Source organism: Apis florea, unplaced genomic scaffold (genome assembly GCF_048593485.1).
Source record: "Apis florea isolate Af1SG1 unplaced genomic scaffold, ASM4859348v1 contig_3367_pilon, whole genome shotgun sequence".
In the NCBI taxonomy this organism is placed as follows: Eukaryota; Metazoa; Arthropoda; class Insecta; order Hymenoptera; family Apidae; genus Apis; species Apis florea.
The window spans coordinates 1,739,457-1,754,655 of record NW_028256746.1 but is presented as its reverse complement, the minus strand read 5'-3'; the positions used below and the strand labels follow the sequence as shown (position 1 = coordinate 1,754,655).

The window sequence follows — 15,199 nt, the reverse complement described above, 5'->3', positions numbered from 1 at the left end:
ATGTATTTTATTATATTACATGTATTATATTATATATTACTTCATTTTAATTTTATATAATAATTATTTATGAAAAAATTAATAAACATTATACAATGCTAAAACAATTTAACTTTTATTTTAAAAATGAAAATGGAAATAATACTTATAAAATGGAATTAATTATAATAATTGTGTTAAATGATTATTGTATATCTATATAAATAAAATTTAAATGGAATATTAAATAAAATTTAATAATTAATAAAAAATATATGTATATATTTTATGTATATATTTTATTTTATCTATTTAAAAAATATTTTTTAACTGTTTTTTTTTAAATTAAAATTCACTTATATTTTCTTTGAGTAATATTAAACATGCTAAATAAAATCTTTTTTCCAATATATAAATTAAATTTCCGCGCCATTTAAAGCTATGATCAAAGGTACTTTCATGTGAGTGATGAAAAGCCGGTCAACCGCCAGATTCTGATATTATTTATAAAAAAGAAATTTTATGAAAAAATTGTTAATTTAAATTCTAACGAAATTAGAAGACATATCTCATTCTTAAGGTTTGTATTACTTTTAGTTCTAATGTTGACATAGATACATACATCTTTTTTATACGCAGTATCATATAAAGAATTTTAGTTTTAGATATATAATTCAAGTGATACATGTAGTGTGCACATTTAATATTAAATAGAACAAACAGTAACATTTATTAACCAAAAAAAAGTGTTATGAAAATTTTTATTATATATACATTATATTATGTTAAAATAAGCAAGTGATCAAATAATTTTTGTTAATAAAGTATAAGATAGTTATGTGATATCTTTTAATGCAATACGGTAAAAATAAAAGATATTTGTTTATATTGATATTTATTAAAATAATATAGATAAAAAATAATGTAACTAGAACAAATATATAAGAATAGAAAGAATCGTAATCATATGATCTTCCGGTCGCATTATTTGATAAGTCGAGGCTAAGGTGGCCCAGTTTTAATTAACGGTTAGGATTGAATAAAAATACTTTCGTGGTACTTAAAAAAAAATTGATATTTCAGATTACAAGTTCATCTATGTAGTCAAATAAAAATTAATATTCTATAAAAAAGATATATATTATATAACGCGATGAGCATACAACAAAGTACTGAGTTGATTATTTTTGTGACCCATGTTGAAGCAGAGAATTCATTTCTTAAAATCTGGGGTCAAGTCGATAAAAATTCTGCAACATGTGTAGAGCGTATGATCTTACCCTTGGTTGAACAATTTGCTAGAAGTCAAGGTTGTGTTGGATCTCAATCAGCCAATTTACGCATCAATGCTCTTTGTTGTGCTAGATTCCAAAATGAAGGATATTATCGAGCAAAAGTTATTAATATACGTGCTGATGGGATGGTAGTTCTGCAATTCATAGACTATGGTAATATTGAAGTGTTACCACCTCAAGAAATACATTTACTTGAAAGTATACCTGGTTCTGAATCTCTGCAATCTTTTCCACCTGTGGCATTTGATTTTACATTAATGCATGTACTACCTATAAATGGTATTTGGGAAAATAATATAATCGAGTCAATTAAAAAGACCTTATGGTATAATGAATATAAAATCTTGATTCATACTGTAGTCAATAATCATCGTTTTATTAAACTTTGGTATAATAATGAAGATTTCAGTGAATTACTAATCAATAAACATATGGCAATGAGAGCAACATTGCAAGAAATGTTTAGGTATTTATTTTATATTTATAGATAATTTTATTCAAATTATAAAATTTGTTTAATTGCTAAATTATATTGTTTTATATTTATAATTTACAATCTTTACTTTCTTTTGTTTTATATTATTTATAATCTTATATTTCATAATTTTATAAGTTCATTAGATACATAAATGTAAATGGATTAATAAATTTCATAAATTATTAAATTATTTTATTGTTAAATTATTATTAAAAATTTTCATAATAATATATTAAACAAACAAAAATTTTATCTAATAAATTTTTTTAATTAAATCCAAAATAATATATAAATATCTTATTTTAAATAAAAATTATAAAAATTATTTTTATTAATTTTTATATTTCTATAGGCCAAAATGTATACAACAATCTCAAGTACCAATTTATCAACCACCAAATAAACGTCTTATTAGTAATAATTGTACTACAATGACATCAATACAAAATATGGATCCATTACATGAAGGAAATGAAATACATGGATTTCAAAGAAATGTTCCTTTGTGTTGTGCAGTTCAACAGAAACATATGATGCAAACTTCCATTCAAGAAGCTCTTGTATTTAAATCTCGTGTTTTAGATGTTCCATCAAAACATGATGTATATGTTTCATTTGTAGAAGATGGTCCACATAAGTTTTCTGTACAACTTCAAAGTACTTCTCAAATATTAAGCATGCTCATGAGAGAAATTAATAGTCATCCTATAGAACCATTACAAGAACCTCCTTTACCTGGATCGGTATGTTTAGGTCGTTATACACAAGATAAAGTTTTATGTAGAGCTGTTGTAATGTCTGTTATGGAAAATAAGTGTAAACTTTACTATGTTGATTTTGGTCATACAGAAGTGTTACCATACACAGATATTTTCCAATTACCACCTCATTTTATTAATCCAAGAGTACTTTCAATTCGATTTACATTAAGTGGTGTACATGAATTAAATGTTACTGATAAAATGAAAGAATATTTTAAGCAAATAGTATCAGGAAAACTACTTGTATTGCATGTTCGGCCACCAGAAGGACCACCTTTAGTACAATATGGTGACTTATATGATGATGGAAAAAATATAAAAGATATCTTAAGACAAGCATTTCCAACACCAGTTATAGTGACATCCATCAGTTCATCTTTTGCATATCAAAAACCAAAAAAATTATCAAAAGGTGTTGTAGAAATTGTACTTGTTTCATTTGTGGAATCTTTTAGAAAGTTTTTTGTACAAGTGGAGGATTATATTACATCTTTAGAATTAACAATGAATAATTTAGCAGATTTTTGTAAGACTGCACCTACTTTGAGCCTAACACAATTAAAAATTGGTCTTCCGTGTGCTGCTTTATATGATAATCAATGGTTAGTTGTATATATATAATTAAATTAATGTATATTAATTTAAATTATATTTTGTTATTACTTTTATTATTAGGTATAGAGCACAAATTTTAGGTATAAATGGAGATAATATAAAGGTTTTATATATTGATTATGGCAATGAAGAAACTGTAAGTTTAACGTCTCTCCGTTTAATTCGCGATGATTTAATAAAAAAATTGCCAGCTCAAGCTATAAAATGCATTTTAAATGGCTGGGAACTTTTACCATGTACCCAGGAAATTCATAATCAGTTTGAGTTATTAATTTTAGAAAAACGTTTACGTTTAAAAGTTATAGATGTGAATTTAGATGGCATTATAGTAGATTTGTATGGAGCGGAGCAAAATGATAATATTAAATCTCAAATGTTAGATATAATTAAAAATCAAGAAAAAATAATAAATGAACCACTAAATTATCAAGATATAGAAAATCATTCTACTAAAATGACTTCAAAAATTGATCAAAGGTATTTAATTATTTTGATTTAATTATAATAATTCAATTCTATATAATATATATTCTGATATATATACAAATTATTTGATTTTATAAACGTATTTCGAATAACTTAATAATTTGCTGTATCACAAATCTTGTATAAAATGATATTTTTGGTTCAATAATAAAAATCTGTTCAAATTTTTCATATTAAAATAATTATTTTAAAATAAATAAATATAGTTTGGTAACTTTTTATAAGTTTAATAAATTATTTTTTAAATTCAATTATTTATTTTCCAAAAAATATTATTTATAAAGTTTTTATATTAAATGTATTAAATCTTAAAAATTTATTTTATTAAGCATTTGTTATTCTCTATTATTATATAAAATTTTCAAAATACTAAAGATATTTGAAATATTTATTTATTAAAAAGTATTTATAGTTTTGTTAACAATGTTAATTATATTAATTAAATAATTATATTAATTATTATATTTATATTATGTTGATTTTATTTTATGTAAAAAAATTAATAGTAATTGATAATTTTTTTTTTAATTTATATGAAAAATATTTGTTTTATATTAATTATTTAATCTGTTTGTTTTATATTAATTTTTTTTTTTTTTAATTTATGTTATAGTGAGGATACAAATAAATGGCATAAAAGGAATCAATCAGATTCGTGGCATCAAGAAAAAAATAAGTTTAAAACTTGGAAAGATGAATCAAATGAAGAAAAAATACAAGAAAATAAAAATGAAAAAAGTAGTAGTTTTCATCGTAATGATATACGAAATGAAAGATTCAATAGAGATGATTTTTCTAACAACAGGAATACAAAAGATAAGTGGAACAATAGACATGAACATAATGATTCATTTAAAAATGGGAAGAGTACTAGAGGTGGTAGAAATAGAACTTCAGGATATACACCTAAAAATTCTTCTGATAAAAGTTGGAGTGATAAAGATTCTGATACATCATCCAGAGGTAGTAGCAGACGTGGAAGAAGTAGTAATACTCGTGGTAGTTATTCTAGACGTGAAAATATTTCTGGAAAACTGCAAAATAGTAAATTTAATGATAAAAATAATGATGGAAGTTTTAAAGGTGGAAAAATGAATAGTAAGTTTTTTAATAAAATATTTAAAATTGAATAAAAGTTGAATCTAATTTATAAACAATATATTATTTATATATCTTTATTTTTTATATATTTTAAAGATATGCTAATTATTAATAGGTGATTCTTATCATGGAAATAGAGACCGATTTAAAGAAAGAAAAGGACAAGGATATAGGTTAACACAAAATAAGGTAAAATAATAATATATTTCATATGTAATATATACTAATATATAATATATCTTATATGTTTTATATTTGGATTTAAAAGTATTAATATTAACATATCTTAAGAAATTTTAATTTTTAATATCGAATTATTAAATAATAAATTATTTTTTATTTTAGATAAATGATAGTTTTACATCTGATGAAGAAGGACGAAAATATAGTCCTATGCGAAATAAAAATGAATTTTATATTCCATGTCCTAGAATAATTATTGGAACTACAAGAATTTGTGAAGTAGTTTTTATAAATAATCTTTCCGATTTTTTTGTACAATTACATTCTGATTATGTCGCCTTGGATTCTGTAATGGATAATATTGCATCAATATATGAAATTGGAGGAGAATTAATGAAAGAATCTGATATATCAAATGGAACATATTGTATTGCTCAATACTCAGAAGATCTGAAATGGTATAGAGCTGTGATCAAATCCACTATAAAAAACAATGCAATTGTACAATTCATAGATTATGGTAATACAGAAACAGTTAAATTTGATAAAATTAAATCTATTCAAAAAGAGTTTTTGAAACTTCCAATACAAGCTGTACATTGTAAATTATTTGGTGTAAAGGATAATCTTGACAAAGATAAAATAAAAAAATTTGAAGATGCAGTTATAGGTAAAACATTAAAAGCAGAATTTATAAATGAAGAAAATGGCATATACAATATCTTATTGGAAGAAAATATTGATAATTGTTCAACAAATACTTTTATAAACCAAGAATTTTGCGAAAATATAGATTTGCCAAAAGTAAAAGAAGATAAAATATCCAATAAAATATTTATTTCTAGTATAAGACAATTTAATGAACCTGATTATGTATCTTTGGATGCTGTATGGAATACAGTTTTATATACACCTGAAACTAAAAAAGATGTGATTATTACATGGTTTACGAATCCTAATAATTTTTATTGTCAAATACTTGATAAAGAAAATCAATTTAGAATTATGATGAATCAAATTCAGAAAATATATGTTGGAAGAGAACCAGTTTCGCATACATTACAGGTTGTAACTTGATTTAAATAATTGAATAAATAAATTTGTATGCATCAAATATGTTATAAATAGATTTTTATAATTATTTTTAGGTTGGATCTCCTATAATAGCAAGATTCTCTGATGATGGAGCTCTTTACCGTGCAGAAGTCATTGAATTAAATAAATTAAATGGTCATCTGATTCAATATATAGATTTTGGAAACAATGCAGTAGTTAATCCTCGAAAAATTTATCCAGTAGAAAAAAACTTAATGTATCTTCCTAAACAAGCTGTTCAATGTTCTTTATTAAATATTGCTCCATTGGACGGTATTAATTGGTCTAAAGTTAATACAAAAGCAATTGATAATTGTTTTAATGCTGACAAATATAAGTGTATTTTCCATGATATAAAAAATAATAAATATTCAATATCGTTAATTAATGAGGAAACTGATGTAGGTAATATGTTAGTTGAACAAAATCTTGCATCTTTTAATTCAAAAACTAAATCAGATATTACTGCTGAAGGTAAAATAATTTTTATTATATATATCTATATATTAAAAAATATTTATTATTTATTTATTTATATATATATTTTATTTATTATATATTTATGTACATATCGTAATTTTTCTTTTAGATAAAAACTCTTTAAAATCAACAATTTCGTGTGATATAGAAATAGAAAGAGTGGATATAAATCTTTTAAATGGTCAGACACTTAGAGTAAATGTTTCAAGTGTTGAAAATGCATCAAAATTCTATATTCAAATTCCTTCAGCTATTGAATGTGAAAAAATAATTAATACCTATATGGCTGACAAAAATCCTAAGGTATGTTTTATGCAGACTAATTACTATATTTAATAATATTATTAAATAGAAATGTAACTTTATTATTTATAATTATATTTGCAATATAATATAAAGATATTTAATTTAATGCATGAAAATTATTTATACATAAAAATTGCTTAAAAAATTGAATTTATGTAATGTTAAAATCTTTAAATATTCATTTCATAAACATAATGTTTTTAAATAAAGTATATTTTATATTAAATAGAAATAAATTTCTTGATTAGAAATTTAAAAAAATTTATGAATACAAAAAATTATATATTATAACATGATAATGTTATCAAAAATAGATGTTTTATAAATTCTAAAATATTTTAATATTGATACATTTTTATATTATATTATATTATATAAATATTATATTATAATTATTTTATAACATGAATTAATTAAATATATTAGTTTTTTTATTATTTTAATATTTAATTTTATTTCTATTATGATAATTGTTTCTTTTATTATATATTTCTAAAATTATTAAATAATAAAAAAATTACAATAACAAACTAATTCTCTCACTAACAGAATTTGATAAAAATCATATGCAGTTGAAATAATAATCCATTACTAATCTTTGTTATCCTAATCATATATTTTTTGCATTTCATTGCACGATGTATGGTATTAATAACTTAATTAGTAAAGTATATCTTCTCTGTGCTGTAATCTGTTTTCTCCTACCAAGTTGTATTAAGAATCTATTTAATATATTTATATATTCATCATAAAAAATAATGTCCTGCCATTTTGTATTTTGACTTGTAATATTTAAATATAATGTATTTTATTGAATAAAAGAGGTAAGTTGTAGTTATATTTTTTACAAGATTATTTTTTACAATTATATTGTATTATATATATTATATTGTGTGTTTATTATTATAATATTTAAATTAAAATATATTAAAATTATAGATAGTATTAAAACAAAATCCATTTATTTATTTTTAAATTTATTTATGAAATTTTATTCTAAATATTATAAATATAGTCTTCTATTTTGAATGTAAAATTGTTTAATTTTTTATATAAAAATAAATATATTTTATATAAATTTAAATATCTTTAAAGTTAAATATGTCTGCTTTAAATAAACTGTATGTGTTAATAAGATAATAATAATGTTATTATTATTTTTTTTTAATTCTTTATTTGTATAATACATTAATTATACAAATTAATTAATTATACATCATATGTAATGAATAATTTATTATATTAAATTAAATATTATATTAAAATCTAATAAATTATTTCATGTTATATCTAACATTGCATGCCCAGTTTCTTATTAAATATAAAATATAGATATATTGGATATACATGTTAAATAATTTGTGATATTTTGGTACTAATCAAAATGAAATGATTTTAATGAATAATTTTGAATTTCTACTTGTATTTTGAAATTCTATATATTATATTATATATATAATTGTTTGGCAGAAAATTTTAATTAAAGATTATTAAAGTACAATATGTTATAAGAGTAATATCACTAAAAAAAATTTCAAAATTGAAATTTCTTATAAATGAAATAATATATAATAAATTTAATAACTTGAACAATATTGGTAAGGATAAGTATGATAATGGCAGGTGATGCAACGATTATCAACCCATGAGATATGCCTAGGCACAGGTTGTTTGGTTTATTCTAATGGAGTTTGGAGACGAGCGGTAATCAGTAACCATTCACAGTCCACAGGCTTTAATGTAAAATTCATTGATACTGGAGCATATGATGAAATTTTCTCAGATAGTGTGAGTTTAAAAAAAAAAAAAAGGATAATAAAAAAAGATTAATTTAAATATTAGATTTAATTTGTGTATAAATAATATAACATTAGTGCTAAGAGTAGAAGTTATTTAATACCATACTTACTGCATTGAAAATTGTTGATGCAATGATGTAATTCATTTTTGCAAATTAAAGATTTATATAAGTAGAATTAAATTTTTTTTATTTATATTAAATTTATTATATTATTTATAAATCTATAAATTGTTATTATATTGCTTGATTTTAAACAAAACGCTTAGTTAAATATTTAAAATATTTGTAATACATTGTTTATTCACTATAGTAAATATATCTTTATTTGCTTTTACTTTATTTTCGTTAATAATACGCTTTTAATAATTAATATAACTTATTAATTTAGGTGTTAGCTTTACCAGGAGAGCTTTCAGTAATGCAGAATCAAGCAGTGGAATGCTCCCTTGTAAATACTATATCAACTCCTGAAAGAGATATTACATTGAAAGAGCTTATTGAAGGAAAAGAAGTAATTATATATGTGGATGAAATTGATGATAACAGGTAAATTTAATTGAATAATTTATAATTAATTTATTATAAATTATTATTAGAATATTTTTTTGTTATTTATTTTTTAAAAGTCAAAGTCTTTATTTTGAATATAGAGAAACTCATAATATAATACTATTAAGAAAAATAAGTAAAAAATTAAATTTTTGTTAATATGTATTTATATATTATTAACATTATTTACATAAATTAATGAAAAATAGAAAGTTAAATTCACAAAATTTTAATTAAGAAAATATTCATTTAATTAAATATTATTTCAAATTTTATCAATTATCAATTTTATCAAAATTCATAATTTTTTTCAGACTTCTTGTAAAATTATTTGATTTGAATGGTAATAGAATAAATATTTCTGAAGATATAGATGAAAAAATATCACCAATATGTCCAATGCCCATTCTAAGTTCTACTCATAAAGTATCTGTATCATATGCAGATCATTCTGCTAGCATTTGGTTACAACGTAATGCAGAATATAATTTAGATAAAAATTTAGTTGAAGCACTTGATCAGTATTATTCTACTTCTGGAAAATTATTGGAACCAAAAGTTGATCTTTTATGCGCTGTTAAAAGTGTAGATGGTCACTGGTACAGAGCTAAAATCATAAAATGTACAGAAAATGGAGTTTATGTAAATTTCATTGATTATGGCAATAATGAAGAAGTTACTCCTTGTGTACTAATGGTTTTAGATTCACATTTTTATACACCACATCAATTAGCTATTAATGTATCATTACCGGTAATGCTTAATGGTACAATAGCTGAACAATTAAATATATTACAAAATTATTTATCAAATAAAGAACTTACTGCCGTTTTTCATAATTTAAATAAAAAATGGACAGTGGAATTGCTATATAATGGAGAAAAAATTAGTGATAAATTTCGTTCTCTTAATTCAGAATTACAAGGAATATCTGAAATGAAAAAACCTCAAATTCATAACATAACAGTGGGTTGTAAATATAATGTATATGTATCTCATGTTGATTCACCTAGTCAGTTCTGGCTTCAACTTGTAGATGATGCGACAAATCTTTCTAACAAACAAAAGCAACTTCAAATTCAAGCCCCTACATTTTCAGAAATAGATGGAATATTAGAAGAAGGAAGTTTGTGTGTTGCTGTGTACACTATAGATAATTTATGGTATAGAGCACAGGTTCTCGATGCTGATGAAGATATTACAACTGTTCGATTTATTGATTATGGAAATACGGATGTTATTGATAATAAATCAGGAAATATTCGGCAAATACCAGATTCGTGGAAAGAAATAGAAGAATATGCAATTAAATGTAGATTAGATGTCATTCCTATAGAGTCAGAAGATTGGAATATTACAACTTGTGAAAAATTTGAAAATTTAATTTCTGTTGAGTCTTTACAAGCTATAGTAGTAACAAATAGTGTTCCAAAACGAATAGATTTATTAATAAATAACAAAAGTGTTAGTGAATCATTAGTTGAAGATCACCATGCTATAAAAATTCACACTGAAGAAGAATTAATAGATGAAATAATTGATCTCGAATTGGATCCCCATTCTGCTTTTGTAAGTCATATTAATTCTCCAAATGAATTTTGGGTTCAGGAAGAAAAATCTGTTGGTGATTTAGAAATTATGACTGATAGATTTATTATAGCTCACATGTTTGCTAAAGTCGATGAAATTAAAGAAAATTTATTATGTGTTGCTAAATATCCTGAAGATGAATGTTGGTATAGAGCACGCGTTATATCACACAGTGATAATGCTACACGAGTTATATATATTGATTATGGAAATTCAGCTACCTCAACCGAAATACGTGCTATACCTGCAGATCTTGCGGAAATACCGCCTCTATCAAGAAAATGTCGTTTAGTTATGCCAGAAGAAATTACAGAATGGTCAGAAAAGGCTTGTGAAGAATTTATAGCATTAGCAGCTGATGGAGCAACTATATTTTTATTAGATGTAATCAAAGAAGATGAAACGTCATTGGTAAAATTAACATTAGATAATAAGAATGTAACAGATATACTTGCAAATTTCTGCCAACGTTATCCATCAATCATAGAAGAACGATTACCTCCTTTAGGTGAAGAAAATTCACCAAATGTATTTATTAGTCGTATCAATACACCAGATGAATTTTGGATTCAAACTGAAAGTAATACTACAGATTTAAATATGATGATAGATAGATTAAAAACAGCATCTACTTTCCTTCCATTAAATACATTTGAAATTGGTACTATTTGTGCTGCAATTTATTCAGAAGATAGTCAGTGGTATAGAGCAAAAATTCTTTCACATTCTGAAAATGGTACTGAAGTTTTGTACATAGATTATGGTAATACAGCAATTACAAACGAAACACGAATGTTACCAGTAGATATTATAAATATTCCTCCTTTAGCAAAACGTTGCACTCTACAAAAACCAGACATCATAAATTTTTGGCCTTTAGATGCTTATAAAACATTTGAAGATCTTGCTGCAAGTGGAGAAACAATGTTTCAATTTGAAATTCTTGATAATACCAGTGATCCTGTTTGTATTAAATTAATTTATAATGAAAAAAATATTGTTGATATTTTAGTACCATTTTCTAAAAATATATCTAAGAATGATCCAGAAGATAAAGAAGAATCATATAAAGATAAAAATGCTAATGAAATGAAGAATAATAATGAAAATAAAGAAAAAATTATAAAAACAGAAAAAATAAATGAAATAAGCAAAGAAAATATAGATATAAACAAATTTCAAGAAAATATTGAAAGTCAGAATCAAGAAATTGAAAAAAATAATTTATGTTTGAATACTTCTATTATAGAACTTAGTGTAGATGAAATAGTTCAAAATATGAAAATGGATGAACCAGAAGAAGATGAAGATATGTTTAGTAGTCATAACAACACTATTGAATCTTGTCATGAAGATAATAGTGATAAAATAGAAAATGATTTAGAACATTTAATACAACAAGTTGAAATACAATGTAACAAAGAAAATGAAATGCAAGATATTAAAAATAATATAGAAAACAATAAAATGCATGACGAAATAAAAACTATGAATGAGGAAATTTTATCAGAAGATAACATTGAAATAATTCTAAACTCGTCAAATATTAAAAATATAGAAAATCTTGACACAGAACAAAATAATATAATCCCAGAAACACAAATATGCAATAATGAAATAAGAATATATGAATCAAGTATTCAAAATCATTGTGAAAATCCTAATAATGAAAATACATTAGAATCAGAAAAACTTGTTAAAATACAACATACAGAAACATTAGAAAAAAATGGAACAAATAAATCTTCTATAAGTTTTAGAAAAGAAGAATCTTTATGCATTGATGAAGAAGAAAAAAGTAATACTGAAAACAATAAAACATTTCAAAACATTAATGAAATAAATGTTAATATAACAGATTTTAAAGAAATAATTAGTTCAGAAATTAGTAATTGTGAAATAGGATTACGTGAATCAAATATAAATATTCAATGTTGTGAAAATTCTAATAATGAAAACATATTACAATCTGCAGAAGCACAAGAAAAAAATATAATAAACAATTCTTCCATAAATTTTTTAAAAACAGAAACTAATATTTTAGAAAATATTGATGAAAAAAAATGTAATATTGAAAGCAAAAACAATAATGAAATAAATGTTAATATAATAAATTCTGAAAACAATTTTGAGGTAAAAGATACAAATGAAAAAATATTTTCAGAATTGCAATCTACTGAATTAAAAAACAACGAATTTAAAGTTATTGACAAGCAAAATAGAGTTCCATTAATTACTGTAACAGTTTCTGAAAATGTTAATGAAAATAGTGATATAACAAATTCTTCACAATTTGAAAGTGCTTCTACAACATCAGAATAATTAATTCTAAACTAACTTTAATTATTTTCTTTTAAATGATATTAAAATTACATTTTCAAAATGAATGTTATTTACTTTTTTAAAAAAATTTGTATTTAATTTAGAACTATTTTATTACATGAATAATATCTTGCTTGAAAATATAAGATTATTATAAAGAAGAAATAATATTATTATATTTTGTCAAAAAAAAAAAAAGCTAATGAATAACATTCCCAACCGTACATAACAGCTTTAAATGTAAAGTATAAAATATTTTTATTCATATATTATTTTTTATCTCATTATTAAGAATAATATTTTGCATTGTTTGATTATGTGATGTATTAAATAATTTTCATATGTACTCTTATAAAATATAACGAAATATTGTTATAGTAATATAATATAATTGTTATATAATTTTTTTTAATTAAAATATAAATTTTCTTTGATTAATTTGATATAACATTTGAAAATTATTAAATTTATACGTTTATATAACTCATTTTGAATTATACTCACTGAATTTTTAATTATTAATAAAAATTTGTTTATGTAATCATTTATCTTTTTGAATAATTTATAATAATTTTTTGATGATAAAAATTATGAAAGCTGTAGAATTCTTTGCATTTTAATAAATTAATTTTGTTTTCAAATATTTTATAATTGAAGTACATATAGTTTTCGCGTTAATTAATAAATATGTTGTTTTTATTAACATTAATACATTGAAAAAATTATAAAATAGTAAAAATTATCAAAAAAGCCTATAAGTAATAATATAAATATATTATTATTGTTAAGGTACTAATTATAAAATAACAATAAATTTTATAATTGAAGAATAGATATTTTATAAAATTCAAATTTATGATAAAAAGTGAGATTTAATAAATTTTCGACATATTCTTTCTATAATAATTTAAAATTAAATTTTTGATTTGGAAATATTAATTTTTATTGCTACAACATTCTTCTTTTTTAAATAATTATATTTAACATAATTATGATTACATAATAATATTTCATTACTGATGTTAATAAAAACTAAATCTGATTATTATAATTAATTTAATTTCTATTGCAATATATGTTTTTTTTAAGTTTTCATACAAATAAACAAAAAGATAAAATTTATCAATTATGCATTCATGTATAAGCTGACAATTTTTATCAAAATATAGTTTTTCCTACTTGTATGATGCTTAACAATAACATTAAAATGCCTTTAAGAGTGATTGTTAATACATTTTATAGTTAATATATATATATATATATATACATATATATATATATATATAATATATATATATATATATATATATATATATATACATATATATATATATACATATATATATATATATATATATACATATACATGTGTAGTATTTTATTAATTGATGATACAATGTCTTTTCCATAAATGTTTATTACGATAATGTGCGTAAATATATGCTCTATAATTATTACTTTTATACTACATTAAAAAATCTAAACTTATATAAATATATTATACTTTGATTAATATGTACATTAGCATTTAAGAAACAGATTATTTTTTAAATTTCTTAATCAGAAATTGTTCTTAATATAATATTTCAAATGTGAAATGAAAATAAGAAAATATATGTTTATAAAATTTTTACTTTTAAAAAATGTAAATGATCAATTGTTTTGTAAAAATAATCAAATTTTTATAATTAATTTCAAAATTAATAACAATGTTTCTATGAACTTACTCATATTTTCTGTTTCTTAAATTCTAAAAAAATATTCTGATAAAGTAACATATATGTATATATTACTTTAAAAATAATTTTAATAAATCAATGTAGTAAAACAAGTTACGTACTAAAAAAAAAGGAATCAGTAAAAATTTATTTTATTATTTATGTATTATTTTTTATCAAAATGCATAAATGTTAATTTCATTTATTTTTTATTTTATATATTTATATAAATGTAAACATATCTTTATTTCGAATTATAAACATTATTAAAACATAGAAACATAAATCAACCTCATGTACTTTACATAACATATATACAGTATTTCATTCTTTAATAAATATGAGATTATGTAAGCATTTTTATTATAATAAAATATATTTTCTAATAAGAATTTAAAAATGTTTATTATTTTAAATAAAATTATAATATTAGAAAAAGA

At 21.4% G+C, this 15,199-nt stretch overlaps 1 protein-coding gene across 4 annotated transcripts; it reads left to right on the top strand.

The window, feature by feature from the left end:
* The first annotated feature begins 437 nt into the window (after window positions 1–437).
* Window positions 438–13,427, top strand: LOC100872896 (protein tudor). 4 transcript variants are annotated; one of them, XM_086911698.1, is made up of 12 exons: window positions 438–559; window positions 1,063–1,740; window positions 2,105–3,115; window positions 3,189–3,605; window positions 4,228–4,712; window positions 4,831–4,904; window positions 5,061–5,963; window positions 6,047–6,467; window positions 6,583–6,776; window positions 8,403–8,567; window positions 8,969–9,126; window positions 9,444–13,427. In XM_086911698.1, exons 2-12 carry the CDS (start codon window positions 1,133–1,135, stop codon window positions 13,039–13,041), a joined length of 8,034 nt encoding a protein of 2,677 aa, XP_086767824.1. In that variant the 5' UTR covers window positions 438–559; window positions 1,063–1,132; the 3' UTR covers window positions 13,042–13,427. The 4 variants fall into 4 exon arrangements, with proteins under 4 accessions (XP_086767824.1, XP_086767823.1, XP_086767825.1 ...); XM_086911697.1 differs by lacking the exon at window positions 438–559 and adding an exon at window positions 596–841; XM_086911699.1 differs by lacking the exons at window positions 438–559; window positions 8,403–8,567 and adding an exon at window positions 596–841.
* Window positions 13,428–15,199: the final 1,772 nt, after the last annotated feature.